Source organism: Lactuca virosa, chromosome 2, assembly GCF_052849685.1.
Source record: "Lactuca virosa cultivar CGN04683 chromosome 2, Lactuca_virosa_CGN04683_v6, whole genome shotgun sequence".
Lineage (NCBI taxonomy): Eukaryota > Viridiplantae > Streptophyta > Magnoliopsida > Asterales > Asteraceae > Lactuca > Lactuca virosa.
In genome coordinates, this window is record NC_136427.1 from 71,723,211 (window position 1) to 71,739,695 (window position 16,485).

General features: G+C 38.4%; 1 protein-coding gene across 1 annotated transcript; it reads left to right on the plus strand.

Moving 5' to 3' along the window:
- Positions 1–7,623: 7,623 nt before the first annotated feature.
- Positions 7,624–7,938, plus strand: LOC145157503 (uncharacterized). The gene has a single exon (XM_079076536.1). The coding sequence runs from the start codon at positions 7,624–7,626 to the stop codon at positions 7,936–7,938; it is 315 nt and encodes a 104-aa protein (XP_078932662.1).
- The last annotated feature ends 8,547 nt before the right edge of the window (positions 7,939–16,485 follow it).

Genomic DNA, 16,485 nt, shown 5'->3' on the forward strand with positions numbered 1-16,485 from the left:
TCACTCGTGATAAAATCCATGAAGTGATACAAATGATCGTGGGTTGAATCCAATACTCGAATCTTATTCCATGAGCACTCATGAATACTGCAACTATGTCTAAAACACCTAGACAAACTTCAGACCCATTCATGACAGTCTTGCCTCAATACCTACTTCCAAAGTATGATCGACTGTGGATGGTTTGAATAAACTAGTTATTCGGGAAATCAAAACATGCAAATTGAAACACAAGAATAATACTAACCCTATATGGCCCCAAAACTTTTGAGTGTAAATAAAACACCTTTTATTTAATCACCATATTGATTACACATTATTCATTGTATAATGTTTCGAATAATCAACTTAATACTTGAATTAAAATACTAGTTATGCCATGCTCCAAGCATGCACACTATGTTTACCTATGGTCCTTACTTTGTGAAATTGATCAATTGACAACATTTCAATGATGCTCATTTCACAATTCCAAATCCTTATCGTAAATGTAAGAATACCAAATTCTTGTCATTTACTATAATCTGTTAGATTCTAAACTTATATGCAATGATCCTCTTGTAATGACTATGCACAAAAGTCACAAAGACTTGGCAACAGACATTACAAAGTATTCCAATGGAGAGCAATTCCATGGAAGCGAAGTCTCACATTCCAAGTACATTCCTTTGAACATCCTTCTTGCATTAAGTTTTTCTAATCTTACACAGATTTAAAGAATAACTTCCACTGATGGAAATATTTCCATATTCCCATTTTGACTATCACTTCTGAACAAGAGTTGCCTCTTTTCAGAATATGTCAATATGGTCCTTTCCAAAATTTTACACTATACTTCCAACTGTCCATGAGCAACCAATCTTTGGTAAACCTCAGATTGTTCTCGACAATCGCTTAATCATTTTAGTCATATCCAGTTCTATTCCTTTTTCCCTCTTAATGCCCTAGGCATTTGGAAAAATTTTGAACGGATGAATATTATAGCACATGTAATCGATCCTATACCCGAAGCATATGGGACACGATTCATAATGTCTCACATGAAAGCGTTTCCTCACAATCATTTTCATGAAGCAGAGAGAAAGCTTATGACACTTAGATTTTTATGGTGTATGTGTTCCTATCCATGTGAATTTGTCAAAACCATAATCACAAGAAAAGGTTGGTGACAAATCCAAACTCATATGGACTGAACTGATTCACTAGCACTGGGGCATACCATTGCTTCCAGGTTGTTATGCAAATGATTGAGAACTCATAGAACTCACATGAATAGTCAACTTCAACTGAAATTGTAACATCCCACTATTTTTCTATCTTGTAAAGTCAACCCAAGTCAACCAAAGTCAAACGAGGGTCAACTAAGGTCCTTTTTATTGTTTAGGTCTTTTTTATTTAGGTTATAATAATAACCTTTACTTGTTAAAAATCCTTAAAATAATTACAATTGAATTTAGAAGGAAAAGGCTTAAAAACCGAGAAATTTCGCATCTTATTCCTTCGCTTCAGACCGCAAACCTTCGGGCCGCAAAAGGTTCATAGCTGTAAACTCCTTGGACCGTGAACCCTCGCAGCCGCACACACTTCGGATATTATCACCTCGGAAACTGAACCATATCGCATTGGGGCACGTTCTCGGTCGCAAACCACCTTCGGACCGTAAACACTAGCCGACCTCGGACCGTAAACGGCTTCGGCCGTAATCAATTTCGACCGTATATGAGTTTCACGGCCGTGAACCCCTCGGACCGTGAACCCTCGCATATATATATTCAATTCAGCCGATTTTTCTTCACTTTTTACACATTCAAACACAATTAAAAGCCATTTTCTCTCAAGTATCATCAGCCAAGAACAAGAAGAACAACCTCTCTCCTCAAGAACATACCAAGATTCATCCTTCTCATCATATTCAAGTGATTAACACTAGTTCTTCCTAACATCTAACAGGTATCAATTAATGATCTTGTTAACACTTCAAGAACACCTTTCAATCTTCTTATATTAGATTGAAACCCGTTAATTTCATCTATTTTTCGCGAAGAACACGAAGAACACGAAGAACAAGCACCTCAAAACCTTGAAATCTTCTTAGAATCTGTTTAAGATCATCTAGTGTTCTTCATTCCTCAAGAACTCCTGTCCGTGAACACATATCATTTTCTTTTTAGCTTCTAACACTCCAATTTGTAAGTTATACTTACAAATTACCCCGATTTTCAATCATTCCTATGATTATTTTTACTAAATGGATGCATATATGTTATACAAATTATTATATAGGACTTGTATTGTTGCGGGATTTCACTCGTGGAACTAAACATCCTATACCAAATCATCAGTTGAATCACCCTCCAAAAGGTGAGTTCATAGCGCCGTATTTTCATAGTTTTTACTGTTTTAAGGGGTGGGGGGGGGGGGGGGGGGAACACAAGTCTAACACAAATATTTTGTGTAACAAACAAATAGTTTCAAAATATCTTATCAAAATGGATTACAGATATCATCAAATCAAATGGTTTCAAAGATTGTGTTAAAATGACATCAAGTCACCAAATGTATTTCAAAATATTAAACTTCTTTCAAATGATTTTATAAAATTATATTTTTCGCAAAAATCATGTTTATATATATATATATATATATATATATATATATATATATATATATATATATATATATATATATATAAGGTTTAAAAGGCTTAGAGGCTTAGGACTGATAACTCACTTTGGTTCATTTTCCTTGTTTGGATGTGGGCCTATAGTATCGGTTATTTGTCCGAATGTCGCTTAAATTTTACTTATATATAATTGTATATGTATATAAACATAAAAGCTATTTCATTCAATTTAGATACCCTTTGTAACATGTTGAGCAAGGGGTTGCATTCATAGAACATTAATTCACGATTCAAGTATACTAAAGTACACTATTTTACAAGAACAAGGGTTTGATTCAAAATTAAACAAGAGTATACATCTTTCATATACTAATTCAGGGGCATACTATCAATCATTCATTTCATAATGATTGGGTTTTCATAACTATTATACATGTAACGTCTATATGCTTTTTATGAGTCATTTGGTTCAGGTTGTTTAGTTCATATACAAAACATAGTTAAAGTCCTGAGATTATAACCAGAATCTCCAGTCGGGGATCGAAACAATGTGTGTATAGATCTATATTGGGATTGACAACCCCACACTCAGAGTGCTAGCTACAGCCAGGCATGCACGCCTATGAGTGACAGTTGTTATCAACAGTTTTTTACGCCTTCAAAGCGTTGGGTCAGGCCATCTAGTCTCAGTATGGTTATACTAACTCGTTAAAAAGATATTAACAATACGTTAGTGTATAATTAACTAAACATAAGTACATTTTCAAAGTACTAGTTTACAGGATACAATTTGAAATATTACATTACAGTTTACAATAATAGCTGGTGGAACCAGGCACACTCACAGTTACAAGTTTTACATAAAGGAATACAAATACAGAACATTGGTTTACAAACAAAACAATTTTATGAGATTAAAACTACTTTTCATATACAGCAGAAAATATAGGATTTTCTGGAACAGTTTACATATTCAAGAAATAGAAAACATATTTTCAAACATAAATACTTATGCACTCACTCAACTTTATGTTGATACTCTCTTTTCAAATTACTTTTATTCTCAGGGAATCAGTAGACAGGTACTCCCCGAGCTTTTGAGAAGATCGAGTTATTTTGAGTCATGTCTTCTTCTTTTGTATAACTATTTTGGTATCAATATACAGTGATTGAACACATGTAAATACTTATACTTTCTAAATACAACGGTTGTTTGTACTTTTATTACTATGATGCATGTGTTGTGATACTACAAATGAAGTCATCCACCCCTGGACGTTTCCGCCGTCTAGTTTGGGGGTGTGACAGATTGGTATCAGAGCATTGTTTATAATGAACTTAGTATATCAACCCATAAAAGATATACAAACTATAAATACATTGGGGCTAAGAGCTCTGACTACAAGTATACTTTTTAAAATTTAAGTATTTTACAAGAAGTATACTAACATTCATACCTACAAGTACAGTATCACAGGCATAACAACTTAAAAGTATTTGGATATTGGACACTACAGTCAAACCTGGACAGTTATGTAATCATATCTAGGATTAATATAGCCTGATCAACTATATTGGTTTGAGATTTGACCAACATGTGTTTAAGAGTGATGGTAGTGTTGCGACATGTCTAAAACTTACCAACTATACATATGCAAAAGAACTCTAGAATAGAACATAAAGTTAAAATACTATAGGATTATTTTAGGCACTATATACTATTAACAAACATATGAAAACAAAAGAACCATTGTGGGTAGAGCTATAAATATTAAGGGTATATTACAGTTATATATAATTAAAAATATATAGACTTAGAATACGTGATCTAGCTTCATTTCCTGTTCCTTGTTTGGTTGTGGATTTAGAGCAGGATCATTTAATCGAAGGTCGATTATACCCGAGTTATATATAATTAGTATACACTTTGTAGTTATAGTAGTACCTAGAACAAGTCATACATAATTCATTATCTGTTAACTGTAAGTTTCTCTCGTAGAAACTTGTATTTGCAAACTATCGTTGCTAATTATACTTTATATCTCTTATCCCTCTTCTCGCTTAGATATCAATGGCTGGATTCCATCTACCCGGAGACCCATACTTTTCCAATCAGGGAAATGGAGGATGGCTTGAAGATGAACCAGAATAGAATCCTGAAATCCCCTTAGACGATGATTTTGCAGAAAATTTTCCTGAAGATACTGATTCCGAATCAGAAGCCTATAATCCACCACCAGTTGCCCAGAATCCCAATCCACGAAAAAACTTCCAAGGCCCGACGCCTCTGTGGGAGATAAACTTAGAAAGGTGGAGTAACGAACAGGGCCGGAACATTCCTTATCAAGGAGACCGGAGCTTCTACAATTTGGACACAGGAGGCTCAGCAGATAGAGCTCTCCCAGTGTTAGTTCGTCGAGTGGCGCGTAATGATGAACAAGGAAGAGCTGCTATCAACCGAGTCATGCTGGTTGATGTTTCTATAGGAGTCAACACCGTTCGCATTCGTAACATAGAGGACAGTCATAATGCGACAAGAGATCGTACTAATTACTTGATGAGAGAACTAGCAGCATCCCAGACCAAATTTAGGGAATTGCGAGAACGACAAATATCACAAGACAGGCGTATGTACGAAATAGAACGCCAGTTAACTAAATACAGGGTCGGACCTAGTAGGAAGTAGATTACGCTCTACTCATTCACTACTTACTCTTTTGGTTATAGTTAAGTCTGCGGATATGTTCTACTGTTATTTTTCATGTCTTTCAGTACGACCACGAAAATTTCATTTTTAGTAGGCCGGTTTGGTGTCGATGTTTTCCCAGTACTTTGGTATATTGTAGACCTGCTCTAAGGTCAAATTTTCATAAACTCTATGTAATTAATATACCAGTTCAATCTGTTGGAAGTGTGTCCAAGGTCATTAACTAATTGGTGATATTTCTAATAATAGCAGGGTCCTCTTGGGTTGCCCTCAAGACTCAAAACTGAGTAGAATAAATAATAGGAGTGATTAGTTTATTAATTATTATTGTTTAATAATTAATTAGAAACTAATTGGAAAACAATTTGGGAATTAATTAACAGTTTGATTAATAGAAGGGTTGAATGTGAATTAATCAATAGTTGGTTGATCAGGGAACATTCCAGAACCCTAGAATGAAGAGGGTTGGACGAAATCTCCTTTTGGATAAAGGGAATTTCGTTCTTAGCCTATCCCATCCCACATGGATGGAAGGATAAAACCCTAAGAGGTATCTAAGGCTATAAATAGGGCATTAGGGATTCATTCCTCCTTGCTCATTTTTTGGATTAAGTATTCACCACCTTCTTTCTCCTTCATTGTGGAAGAACTTTCTTTTAGTTCATCCCTCCTAGTTTAATATTTGTTTCTACTCTTTTGAGTTCATTGGGTGTGAACCAAGAGAGGGATTCTGGTTTGGATCCTCATCATCCAAACAAGGTGGCACGCACAAGGAGTCAAGCTCGAAGATCATTAGCTGCTAAAGAGGTTAGTATTCTTCCTTGTATTTTCGGATTTCATAGGGTAAAAGTAATAGTATGAAGCCATAGATCCATAGGATGCATGTACACTTAGGTAAATCGTTTTGTTGTTTCGATTCTTCCGCTGCCTAGTTATAGAGTGTATTTGATGCATGTATTATCCAACAGTGGTATCAGAGCCATTGGTTCATGGTTACTATCACCCTACATCCATGTTTTCTGAAAAATACTTGTTTGAAACTGAATAATGAATGAGTAATCAAAAATTCGTAATGTGATAAAACCCTAATCGGGGTTCACAACGTGAACATGGTGTTCACGACGTGAACTCAACAGATTCGGGATTTTCGAATTTTCCTCCATATTTCGAATTTGAAGTTTTGATAAATATGGATAAATGCCAAATTTTAATTGTGTAAATCTGAAAATAGATAAATATCATTTAAATATGTTTATTTGAATTCGAATATTTATTTATTATTTAAATAGGGATTTAAATATTTTAATATTATTTATAATAGAGTTTTATAAATTTGAATATTAACCCCTCATGTTTGATTAATTGTTATATTGCATCCTTGTAATTAATTTGAATTAATAATAGACAACTAAATTTAAATTGTTTTAAATTTACTCCTTGTATATATGTAAGATTCATATGTTGTAAGTATAAGAGAATTACAATATGCGTCATCGCATATTTTAAATATTGACATTGTCAGTCTTACCTCGACTAGGCTCACCCATTCTAATGTAGGGGTTTAAAGGAGGTCTCTATGATTCCTAATGAGGTCGGTTTTAATATGCTTCGCGCTTACCACCCTCACCGCCCTATTGCATTTTGAGAATGGAGTTACCGAAAGGGTTTGATAGTAATGATGGTCAATCTAAAAGTATTCTAAATACAAGTATAAAACAAAATCCTGTTTTATTTAAATAAAAGTGAATCTTATGCTATCCATAAAAATTGCACATTCTCTTTATAACTTGTTGATGGAGCTCGTGTGGTTAACCGACACGTCAATTTGAGAGTATAGGTAGAGAATGATGTGAGACTCGCGAATCTCAAGCGTAACTTGAGCCGGGGAGCACGCAATTTTGTATGGGTGATTCACCATCTGTTCAATGATCCGCAGCATCCCCGTCATTGAATTTGAGATGAACATAATCCGAGATTAACATGCCATTGATAGTCAATGAATCTCAAAGATCTAGGAATTTCATAGTGATTGAAATTGACAAAGAGCATTGTCTACCTAAATAACTTTGTGGCGTGTTTACGACATCCCTTTACACATCATGAAGCCAAATATGGATCCTAGCCTTAATCAGATAATTTATTTAGGGTGATTATTAATTATGGACTTATATCAAACTAATTGGAATCTTGTCATTTGTAGATGTCCAACCAAGCCAACAACAACAACAACAATCTGCCTCCTCCTCCTCCTCCTCCTCCTCCTCCTCTAACTCAAAACTCAAGCTTCTCTCTAATGCCGGTTCTTAATAGTAAGAAACTCAAGGATGATGGATCCAACTATCTTGATTGGATCAGGACCTTGAGGATCACGTTAAGATATGAGAACAAAGAGTATGTTCTCGACGAAGATGTTCCCATACTTGGAGACAACCCTACCCTAGAAGAAGTTACTGCCTACAACAAGCATTACGATGAATCTACCAAAGTGACTTGCCTTAAGTTAGAGACCATGTCTTCTGGTCTCCAGAAGAACTTTGAAACATGGGGTGCATTTGACATAAACCAGCAACTCGAGGATATGTTCCAAGAGCAAGCTAGGCAAGAATGATTTGAGATCGTTAAGTCCCTCATGGCATGTAAACTATAAGAGGGAGCTTCTGTGTGTACGCACGTCCAAAAGATGAAGTCGTACATAGACAGACTTGGGAATCTACGTGTCGAGCTACCTAAGGAGTTGGCCATTGACATGGTTTTGAACTCGCTTACTAGTTCATATTCACAGTTCATCATGAACTTCAATATGAATGGACTTGAAAAGACCTTGATGGAGTTGCATGGCATGCTCAAAATTGCTGAAGCGAGCATGAAGAAACCTAACAACTCTAACCCTACTGCTCCAGTATTGGCTATTGATCGTAGTTCTGCTAAAACGAAAAGGGCGCCTCAACCTAAAGGAAAGGGTAAGGGTAAGGCCAGACAGTCTGAACCTGCTCCCAAGAAAAGGGCTCAAGATGAAATAGCTCCTTCTGCTGATCCAAGTGAAGCCATTTGTTTTTACTGTCAGGAAAAGGGACACTGGAAGCGCAGTTGCCCTAAATACCTCGAGGACCTTAAGAAGGGAAAAGTCAAGGTGGCTAACACCTCAGGTATGTTCATGATAGAACTCCATAGCACATCTACTTCTAACTCTTGGATTCTTGATACAGGATGTGGTACTCACATTTGCTCTGATATGCAGGGACTAAGACAAAGTAGGAAGTTGAAGCATGGTGAGCTCAACCTAATCATGGGAAACAGACTCAAGTCAGCTGTTACAAGGATTGAGAACTATGAGCTCATGCTTAGTGGTGATGTTTATCTTAGTTTATTAAATTGTTACTACTCGCCTGATATGGCATGAAACATTATTTCTTTTCATGCACTTTATAAGGATGGTTGTCGTTTTTCTTTTGATAATGATAATGGTGACATTTTGGTTTATAAGCATGGTTGTTTTATTTTTAAAGCTAGTCCTTGTAAAGGTGTGTATGAAAGTGTTGTTTGTGATGGTGATTTTGATAAACTAATTATGAATGTTGGTTCATCTAATAGTGAATTAGATAAATCATGTTTGTGGCATTGTCGACTTGGCCATATAAACAAGAAACGCGTTGCCAAGCTCCAATCTGATGGAATCTTGGAATCATTTGACCTCAAGTCAGATGATGTATGCGAATCTTGCTTACTTGGCAAGATGACAAAAGCGCCATTCACAGGCCACTGTGAAAGAGGCAAGGATTTGTTGGACCTCATCCACACAGATGTTTGTGGACCCTTCAAATCCGCCACAAGACATGGAGAAAGATACTTCGTGACTTTTACCGATGATTTCAGTAGATATGGATATATCTATCTAATCAAGCATAAGTCAGAAACTTTCGAGGTGTTCAAAGAGTTTCAAAACGAAGTAGAGAACCAATTGGGCAGAAAGATCAAGATGCTCCGATCCAATAGGGGTGGAGAATACTTAAGTCTTGATTTCTACGATCATCTTAAGAATTGTGGAATAGTTTCACAATTGTCTCCTCCCAGAACACCACAGTTGAATGGTGTGGCTGAAAGGAGAAATCGAACCTTGTTGGATATGGTTCGATCTATGATGAGTCGACCTACACTTCATATATCTTTTTGGGGGTATGCCTTAGAGACAGCCGCCCATATCCTAAACCTCGTACCTACTAAGAAGGTTGCTAAAACACCCTCTGAAATGTGGAGTGGGACACGTCCTTCTCTAGCACATATAACGGTTTGGGGATGTGAAGCTTTTGTTCGTCGCGAGGAGAATGACAAGCTCGAACCCTGGTCAGAGAAGTGTTACTTCATTGGCTATCCATAAAAGTCGTTTGGATACTTGTTCTACAAGCCTTCGGAAAACAAAGTGTTTGTTGCTCGAAGGGGATTCTTCCTTGAGAGGGATCTCATTTCCAAAGAGGACAGTGGGAGCCACATAGACCTTGAAGAGTTTCAAGAGACAAATGAAGAAGAACCTTTAGTAGACACTAGCACTCAACCTGAGGAGCGACAACCCGTTGAGGAACCTCAACTCGGGGCTGAGCAACCTGTTGAGCAAAATGATATATCTCCACCTCCCCTTCGCAGATCCAATAGAGTTCGTGCTCCTCCTGAGTTCTATGGTTTTCATGTGAGCACAGAAGGAGACATATTGATTAGTGATCGTACACTGGTTGATATGGATGAGCCATCCAACTATAAGGAAGCGATGGTAGGCACTGAGGCTGTTAAGTGGAAGGAAAGCATGGAGAGCGAGATTCAATCTATTCATGACAACCAAGTTTGGAATTTGGTTGATCCTGCTCCTGGCACTAAACTTGTCGGATGCAAATGGATCTTCAAGAAGAAGACAGGCATGGATGGGAATGTGCACACGTTCAAGGCTAGGTTGGTTGCAAAGGGTTACACTTAGACTCAAGGAATTGATTATGAGGAAACTTTTTCACCAGTAGCCAAGATCAAGTCTATTAGGATATTACTTGCCATAGCAGCTTTTCATGATTATGAAGTATGGAAAATGGATGTGAAAACCGCTTTCCTTAATGGAAAACTCACAGAGGAAGTGTACATGGCACAACCTGAGGGTTTCATAGATCCAAAATATCCAAATAGAATGTGTAAGCTTGAAAGATCCATATATGGACTAAAACAAGCGTCTCGCAGCTGGAACCGATGCTTTCATGCAAAGATCAAGGAGTTTGGTTTTTCAAGAAGTGAAGGAGAGTCCTGCGTATATATAAAGCTAGTGGGAGTAATGTAGTCTTCCTAGTGTTGTATGTGGATGATATACTCCTTATAGGAAACGATATCCCGACGTTGCAAGGTGTTAAGACGTGGCTTGGGAGTTGTTTCGCTATGAAAGATCTAGGAGAAGCTGCATACATACTTGGTATAAGGACCTACAGAGATAGATCAAAACGTCTACTAGGACTGAGCCAAAGTACATACTTGGATAAGATCTTGAAGAAATTCAAGATGCAGGACTCCAAGAAAGGGTATCTACCTATGCAACATGGCACGAAATTGAGTAAGACTCAATGTCCTAGTTCTAGTGATGAACAGGAAAGAATGAGTCGAGTCCCATATGCTTCTGCTATAGGATCGATCATGTATGCCATGACATGTACTCGTCCTGACGCCTCATTTGCTCTGAGTATGGTGAGTTGTTTTCAGGACAACCCAGGCGAAAGTCATTGGACGGCAGTAAAGAACATTCTTAAATACCTAAGAAGAACAAAGGATAGGTTCTTGGTATATGGAGGTAAAGATGAGTTGAAAGAACAAAGGATAGGGTGCAGTAGCTTTGACTAAAGAACCCAAAGACCATGGTAACTCAAGACATATACTTAGAAAGTTCCACTATGTAAGACATCGAGTCGAGGATGGAGATATTGTTGTGAGCAGAGTATCGTCAGAGGAGAATCCAGCCGATCCGTTCACCAAACCACTATCAAGGATCAAGCATGATGGTCATACTAGATCTATAGGCATTAGATTTGCTGAAGATATGGTGTAGTTGTTTAGTTGTTTAGTTTGATAATCCTTGAAACATTTAACAGTATGAATTTGTAATAGAATTGATGTTTATTTTGTGGAGACTTAGTAAAGTGTTGGATTGCTATCATGTCTATTTATTTATTACTGTGTTTCACTTTTGCATGTTTAGAACCCACTTCCCGAGTACTATGTACTCAAATCTCCACAGTCGGTCATACTCTTGCAAGTAAGTAGTTATTCAAAACTGTCATGAGTGTCGATGGATTGACCATTTTGATTGAGCATGACATAGTGATTGTGTCAACACTTATGAGTGCTTAACAGTGATTTAAGTATTGGAACAACCCATACTTAGAGATTACTTCATGGATTAAGTCACGAGTAATTCTAAGATGATAATATTTTCTGTTCTTCAAACCGAGATACATGTGGGGCTTTGCTCTAAGATTTTGTTATGCATTGGTATACTCCAACTCTATCCATAACTGGTGGCTATAACGGGTGTATTCATGTGTGACATGATGAAATAGACAAAGACTATATAGTCAAAGTTTATTCATCCCTTTTGCCTTAATAGGAGAAGCGATATCTATGGGCCCCTCGATGATTTGGTGCTAACATCTAAAATACATGGCCGGGTGCTGACTAGAATTGATGTGTTCGATTTAGTAGTCAGATGTAGTCATCATAAATCTATATCGGGAAACATAATTTTGAATTATGAGATTGACCATTATCCATGTATCGAATTCATACAGATATCATGAGGATGAAGGAATAGTTGATCACTTATCTGAGGGCTGAAACTGATTAGATTAGAGTTCGGCAGATGCATTGGATGGCATTCTCTGTGTTGATTATTAGGTGGATATAAGACTATATATAGTTGATGACTTGTCCAAGTGGGAGACTGTTGGAAGTGTGTCCAAGGTCATTAACTAATTGGTGATATTTCTAATAATAGCAGGGTCCTCTTGGGTTGCCCTCAAGACTCAAATTGAGTAGAATAAATAATAGGAGTGATTAGTTTATTAATTATTATTGTTTAATAATTAATTAGAAACTAATTGGAAAACAATTTGGGAATTAATTAACAGTTTGATTAATAGAAGGGTTGAATGTGAATTAATCAATAGTTGGTTGATCAGGGAACATTTCAGAACCCTAGAATGAAGGGGGTTGGACGAAATCTCCCTTTAGATAAAGGGAATTTCGTTCTTAGCCTATCCCATCCCACATGGATGGAAGGATAAAACCCTAGGAGGTATCCAAGGCTATAAATAGGGCCTTAGGGATTCATTCCTCCTTGCTCATTTTTTGGCTTGAGTATTCGCCACCTTCTTTCTCCCTCATTGTGGAAGAACTTTCTTTTAGTTCGTCCCTCCTAGTTTAATATTTGTTTCTACTCTTTTGAGTTCATTGGGTGTGAACCAAGAGAGGGATTCTGGTTTGGATCCTCATCATCCAAACAAGGTGGCACGCACAAGGAGTCAAGCTCGAAGATCATTAGCTGCTAAAGAGGTTAGTATTCTTCCTTGTATTTTCGGATTCCATAGGGTAGAAGTAATAGTATGAAGCCAGAGATCCATAGGGTGCATGTACACTTAGGTAAATCGTTTTGTTGTTTCGATTCTTCCGCTGCCTAGTTATAGAGTGTATTTGATGCATGTATTACCCAACATAATCGACATGCATTTTCATACTCCTTGAAAAAATAACCACTCAATTTCAAAGTATCCTGTTGCAAGTTGTACTTGTAGTAGACTTTTATTTGCAATTCTTTACAAGATTCATGTTGAACTAAGTGTTTTAGTTCAGAGATATCATATTCATGTTCACTCTTGATATCTTATCATCTTTTCATCTTTTAACTTTTATAGTAAAAGATGCCTCCTCGGAGAAACCCAAGGCGTTTCAATACTTATGAAGCGCCAACACCACCTCCGCCACCACCTACGCAATTTGACGTTACCATGTTTCAGGCGGCAGACACGGCAACTATTGCCGCTGTTATGTCTTATATAAACACCACTGGTGCAAGTGGATCAGGAGTTGGTGTGCATCCCTCTAACCACGACGAGAGTCACGAGCACTCACGAGAGTGTACCTATAAGGATTTCTCGAACGCCAAACCCATGACCTTTAACGGGACTGGAGGAATGATGGCGTTAAGACAATGGATTGAGAAGACAGAGGAAATTTTCGAAATATGCTCATGTCCGGAGAGTAGCAAGGTCAAATTCGTTGTTTGTACCTTTGCTGATAGAGCCCTAACATGGTGGAACGGTCATGTTAAGTCACTGACCCTGGTAGTGGCTAACTCTATAAGTTGGGAGAACTTGAAGACCATGATGATGCGGGAGTACTGTCCACGAGGGGAAATTTAGAAACTTGAGCAAGAGCTCTGGGGTCTTACTATGGTTGGTTCAGAGATAACAACCTACACAAATAAATTCTGTGACTTAGCGATACTTTGTCCGAAAATGGTTGCTCTGGAGAGCAAAAAGATCGAGAGGTATATTTGGGGACTGTCGCCCCAGATTCAGGAAAGTGTCATTGCTTCTAGGCCTGTTACCTTTGACAGTGCCAAAGAGCTGGCACAGTCTCTCATTGACCATGGAGCTCGTCAAAACTCTGTGGTTACTGCCCCAAAACAACCCAAGGGAAACAACAACAACAGCAGGAAGAAAGGTTGGAATAAGAGGAAGGGCAAATCTTCTCACGAACCCTCAAAGAAACAACAATTAGTGGCAGTCCATGCTGCTATTGTACCTGCTGCTGTTCCTGCTAACCCTGCACCAGCTAAGCCTTATGCTGGTAATCTCCCCAAATGCAACAAGCGCAATTTTCATCACAATGGAAATTGTCGGGAAATGCAGTGTCGTAACTACAACAGAAAAGGGCCTACTTCCCGATTCTGTAAATCACCACCCCAACCGATTAACCAAGTACCTGCCGCTGGACTACGTCAAGCATGCTATCAATGCGGTGATGTGGGGCATTTCAAGAGAGATTGTCCGAAAGTTGGAAATGCCGGTGGAGTTGGTAGGATTCTAGCATTGGGTCACGAAGAAGCTGTGGCAGACCCTGCGGTGGTCACGGGTATGTTTCTTCTCAACAATACATATGCATGCATTCTATTTGATTGTGGTGCTGAGAGAAGCTTCGTGAGCCATAATTTCAAACACCTGCTAAATCAAAACTCCCAACCACTAAATGAAACTTTCACAGTAGAAATGGGTAATGGGAAATCCGAATACACCAACGATATATACATAGGATGTAACCTTACCTTGAATAACTTTTCCTTCCCAATAGACCTTATGCCAGTCTCTATCAAAAGTTTCGACGTCATAGTAGGTATGGATTGGTTGTGCCCTAACCATGCTGATATCCTATGCTATGAAAGAGCCATTTGCCTCAACTTGCCAACTAACGAAACTCTTATCATCTACGGCGACAAGCCCGGAACGAACCTTCAGATCATTTCTTGCATCAAGACACAGAAGTACCTTCGCAAAGAGTACTGTGATTTCTTGGCTCACGTGGTAGATAAAAAGCAAGAAGTAAAAGATATCGCGAGCATTCCTGAGGTCTGCAACTTTCCCGACATATTTCCCGACGAACTTCCAGGAGTGCCTCCCGAACGACAAGTTGAATTCAGAATCGACTTAATCCTTGGGGCTACCCCTGTAGCCAAATCCCCCTATCGTCTTGCACCTTCTAAAATGCAGGAATTATCCAGCCAGCTGAACGAACTCCTTATCAAGGGTTTCATAAGACCAAGCTTCTCACCCTGGGGAGCACCGGTTTTGTTCGTGAAGAAGAAGGATGGATCATTCTGAATGTGCATAGACTACCGCGAGATGAATAAACTTACCATCAAGAATTGATATCCTTTGCCTCGCATCGACGATCTGTTCGACCAACTTCAAGGTGCGAGCTACTTCTCGAAAATAGACTTAAGATCCAAGTATCACCAGTTACGGATTTTGGAGGAGAACATTCCCAAAACCGCGTTCAGAACTCGTTATGGTCATTACGAGTTTGTAGTGATGTCGTTCAGATTGACGAATGCACCTGCTTTGTTCATGGACCTAATGAACAGAGTGTGTCGTCCATTCCTGGACAAATTCGTCATAGTCTTCATTGACGACATCCTTATCTACTCAAGAAGTGAAGAGGAACATGGCCAACATCTTCTTCAAGTATTGCAAACTCTTAGAACAGATAAACTCTATGCGAAGTTCTCAAAATGCGAGTTTTGGATCAGGAAGGTTGATTTCCTAGGTCATGTGGTCAGTTCAGAAGGAATACACGTGGACCCTTCCAAAATAAAGGAAATTGAGAGCTGGTCAGCACCTAAAACACCTACAGAAATCCGTAAATTCTTAGGTCTTGCTGGCTACTATCGCAGATTCATCCAGAATTTCTCCCGAGTTGCTAAACCCCTTACCACCCTGATGCAAAAGGGTGTAACTTCTAGCTGGGGAGAGAAACAAGAAACAACGTTCCAAACGCTGAAGCAAGCTCTGTGCAGCGCACCGATCCTGTCTCTTCCTGAAGGGACAGCGGATTTCGTAGTATACTGTGATGCTTCTAATCAAGGGCTTGGATGTGTTCTTATGCAAAGAGGAAAGTTTATATCCTACGCCTCAAGACAGCTTAAGACGCATGAGGTCAACTATACAACACATGACCTTGAACTAGGAGCAGTGGTATTTGATCTGAAGATCTGGAGACATTATTTATATGGCACGAAATGCATAATATTCACGGACCATAAAAGTATTCAGCATATCTTCGACCAAAAAGAGTTGAACATGAGACAACGACGGTGAGTGGAGCTACTAAACGACTACGAATGTGAGATTCTTTATCACCCTGGTAAAGCCAATGTAGTAGCTGACGCCTTTAGAAAACAAGAATACTCGGGACGCCGAGTAAAGTCGTTGACCATGACAATCCATTCACATATGTCCACACAGATCAAAGAGGGTCAACTCAAGGCCTTGAAACCCGAAAACGTGGCAGGTGAAACCCTGAGAGAAACGGATAAGAACTTCGAAGTCAGGGATGATGGAGTCTATTGTTTCATGAACCGGAT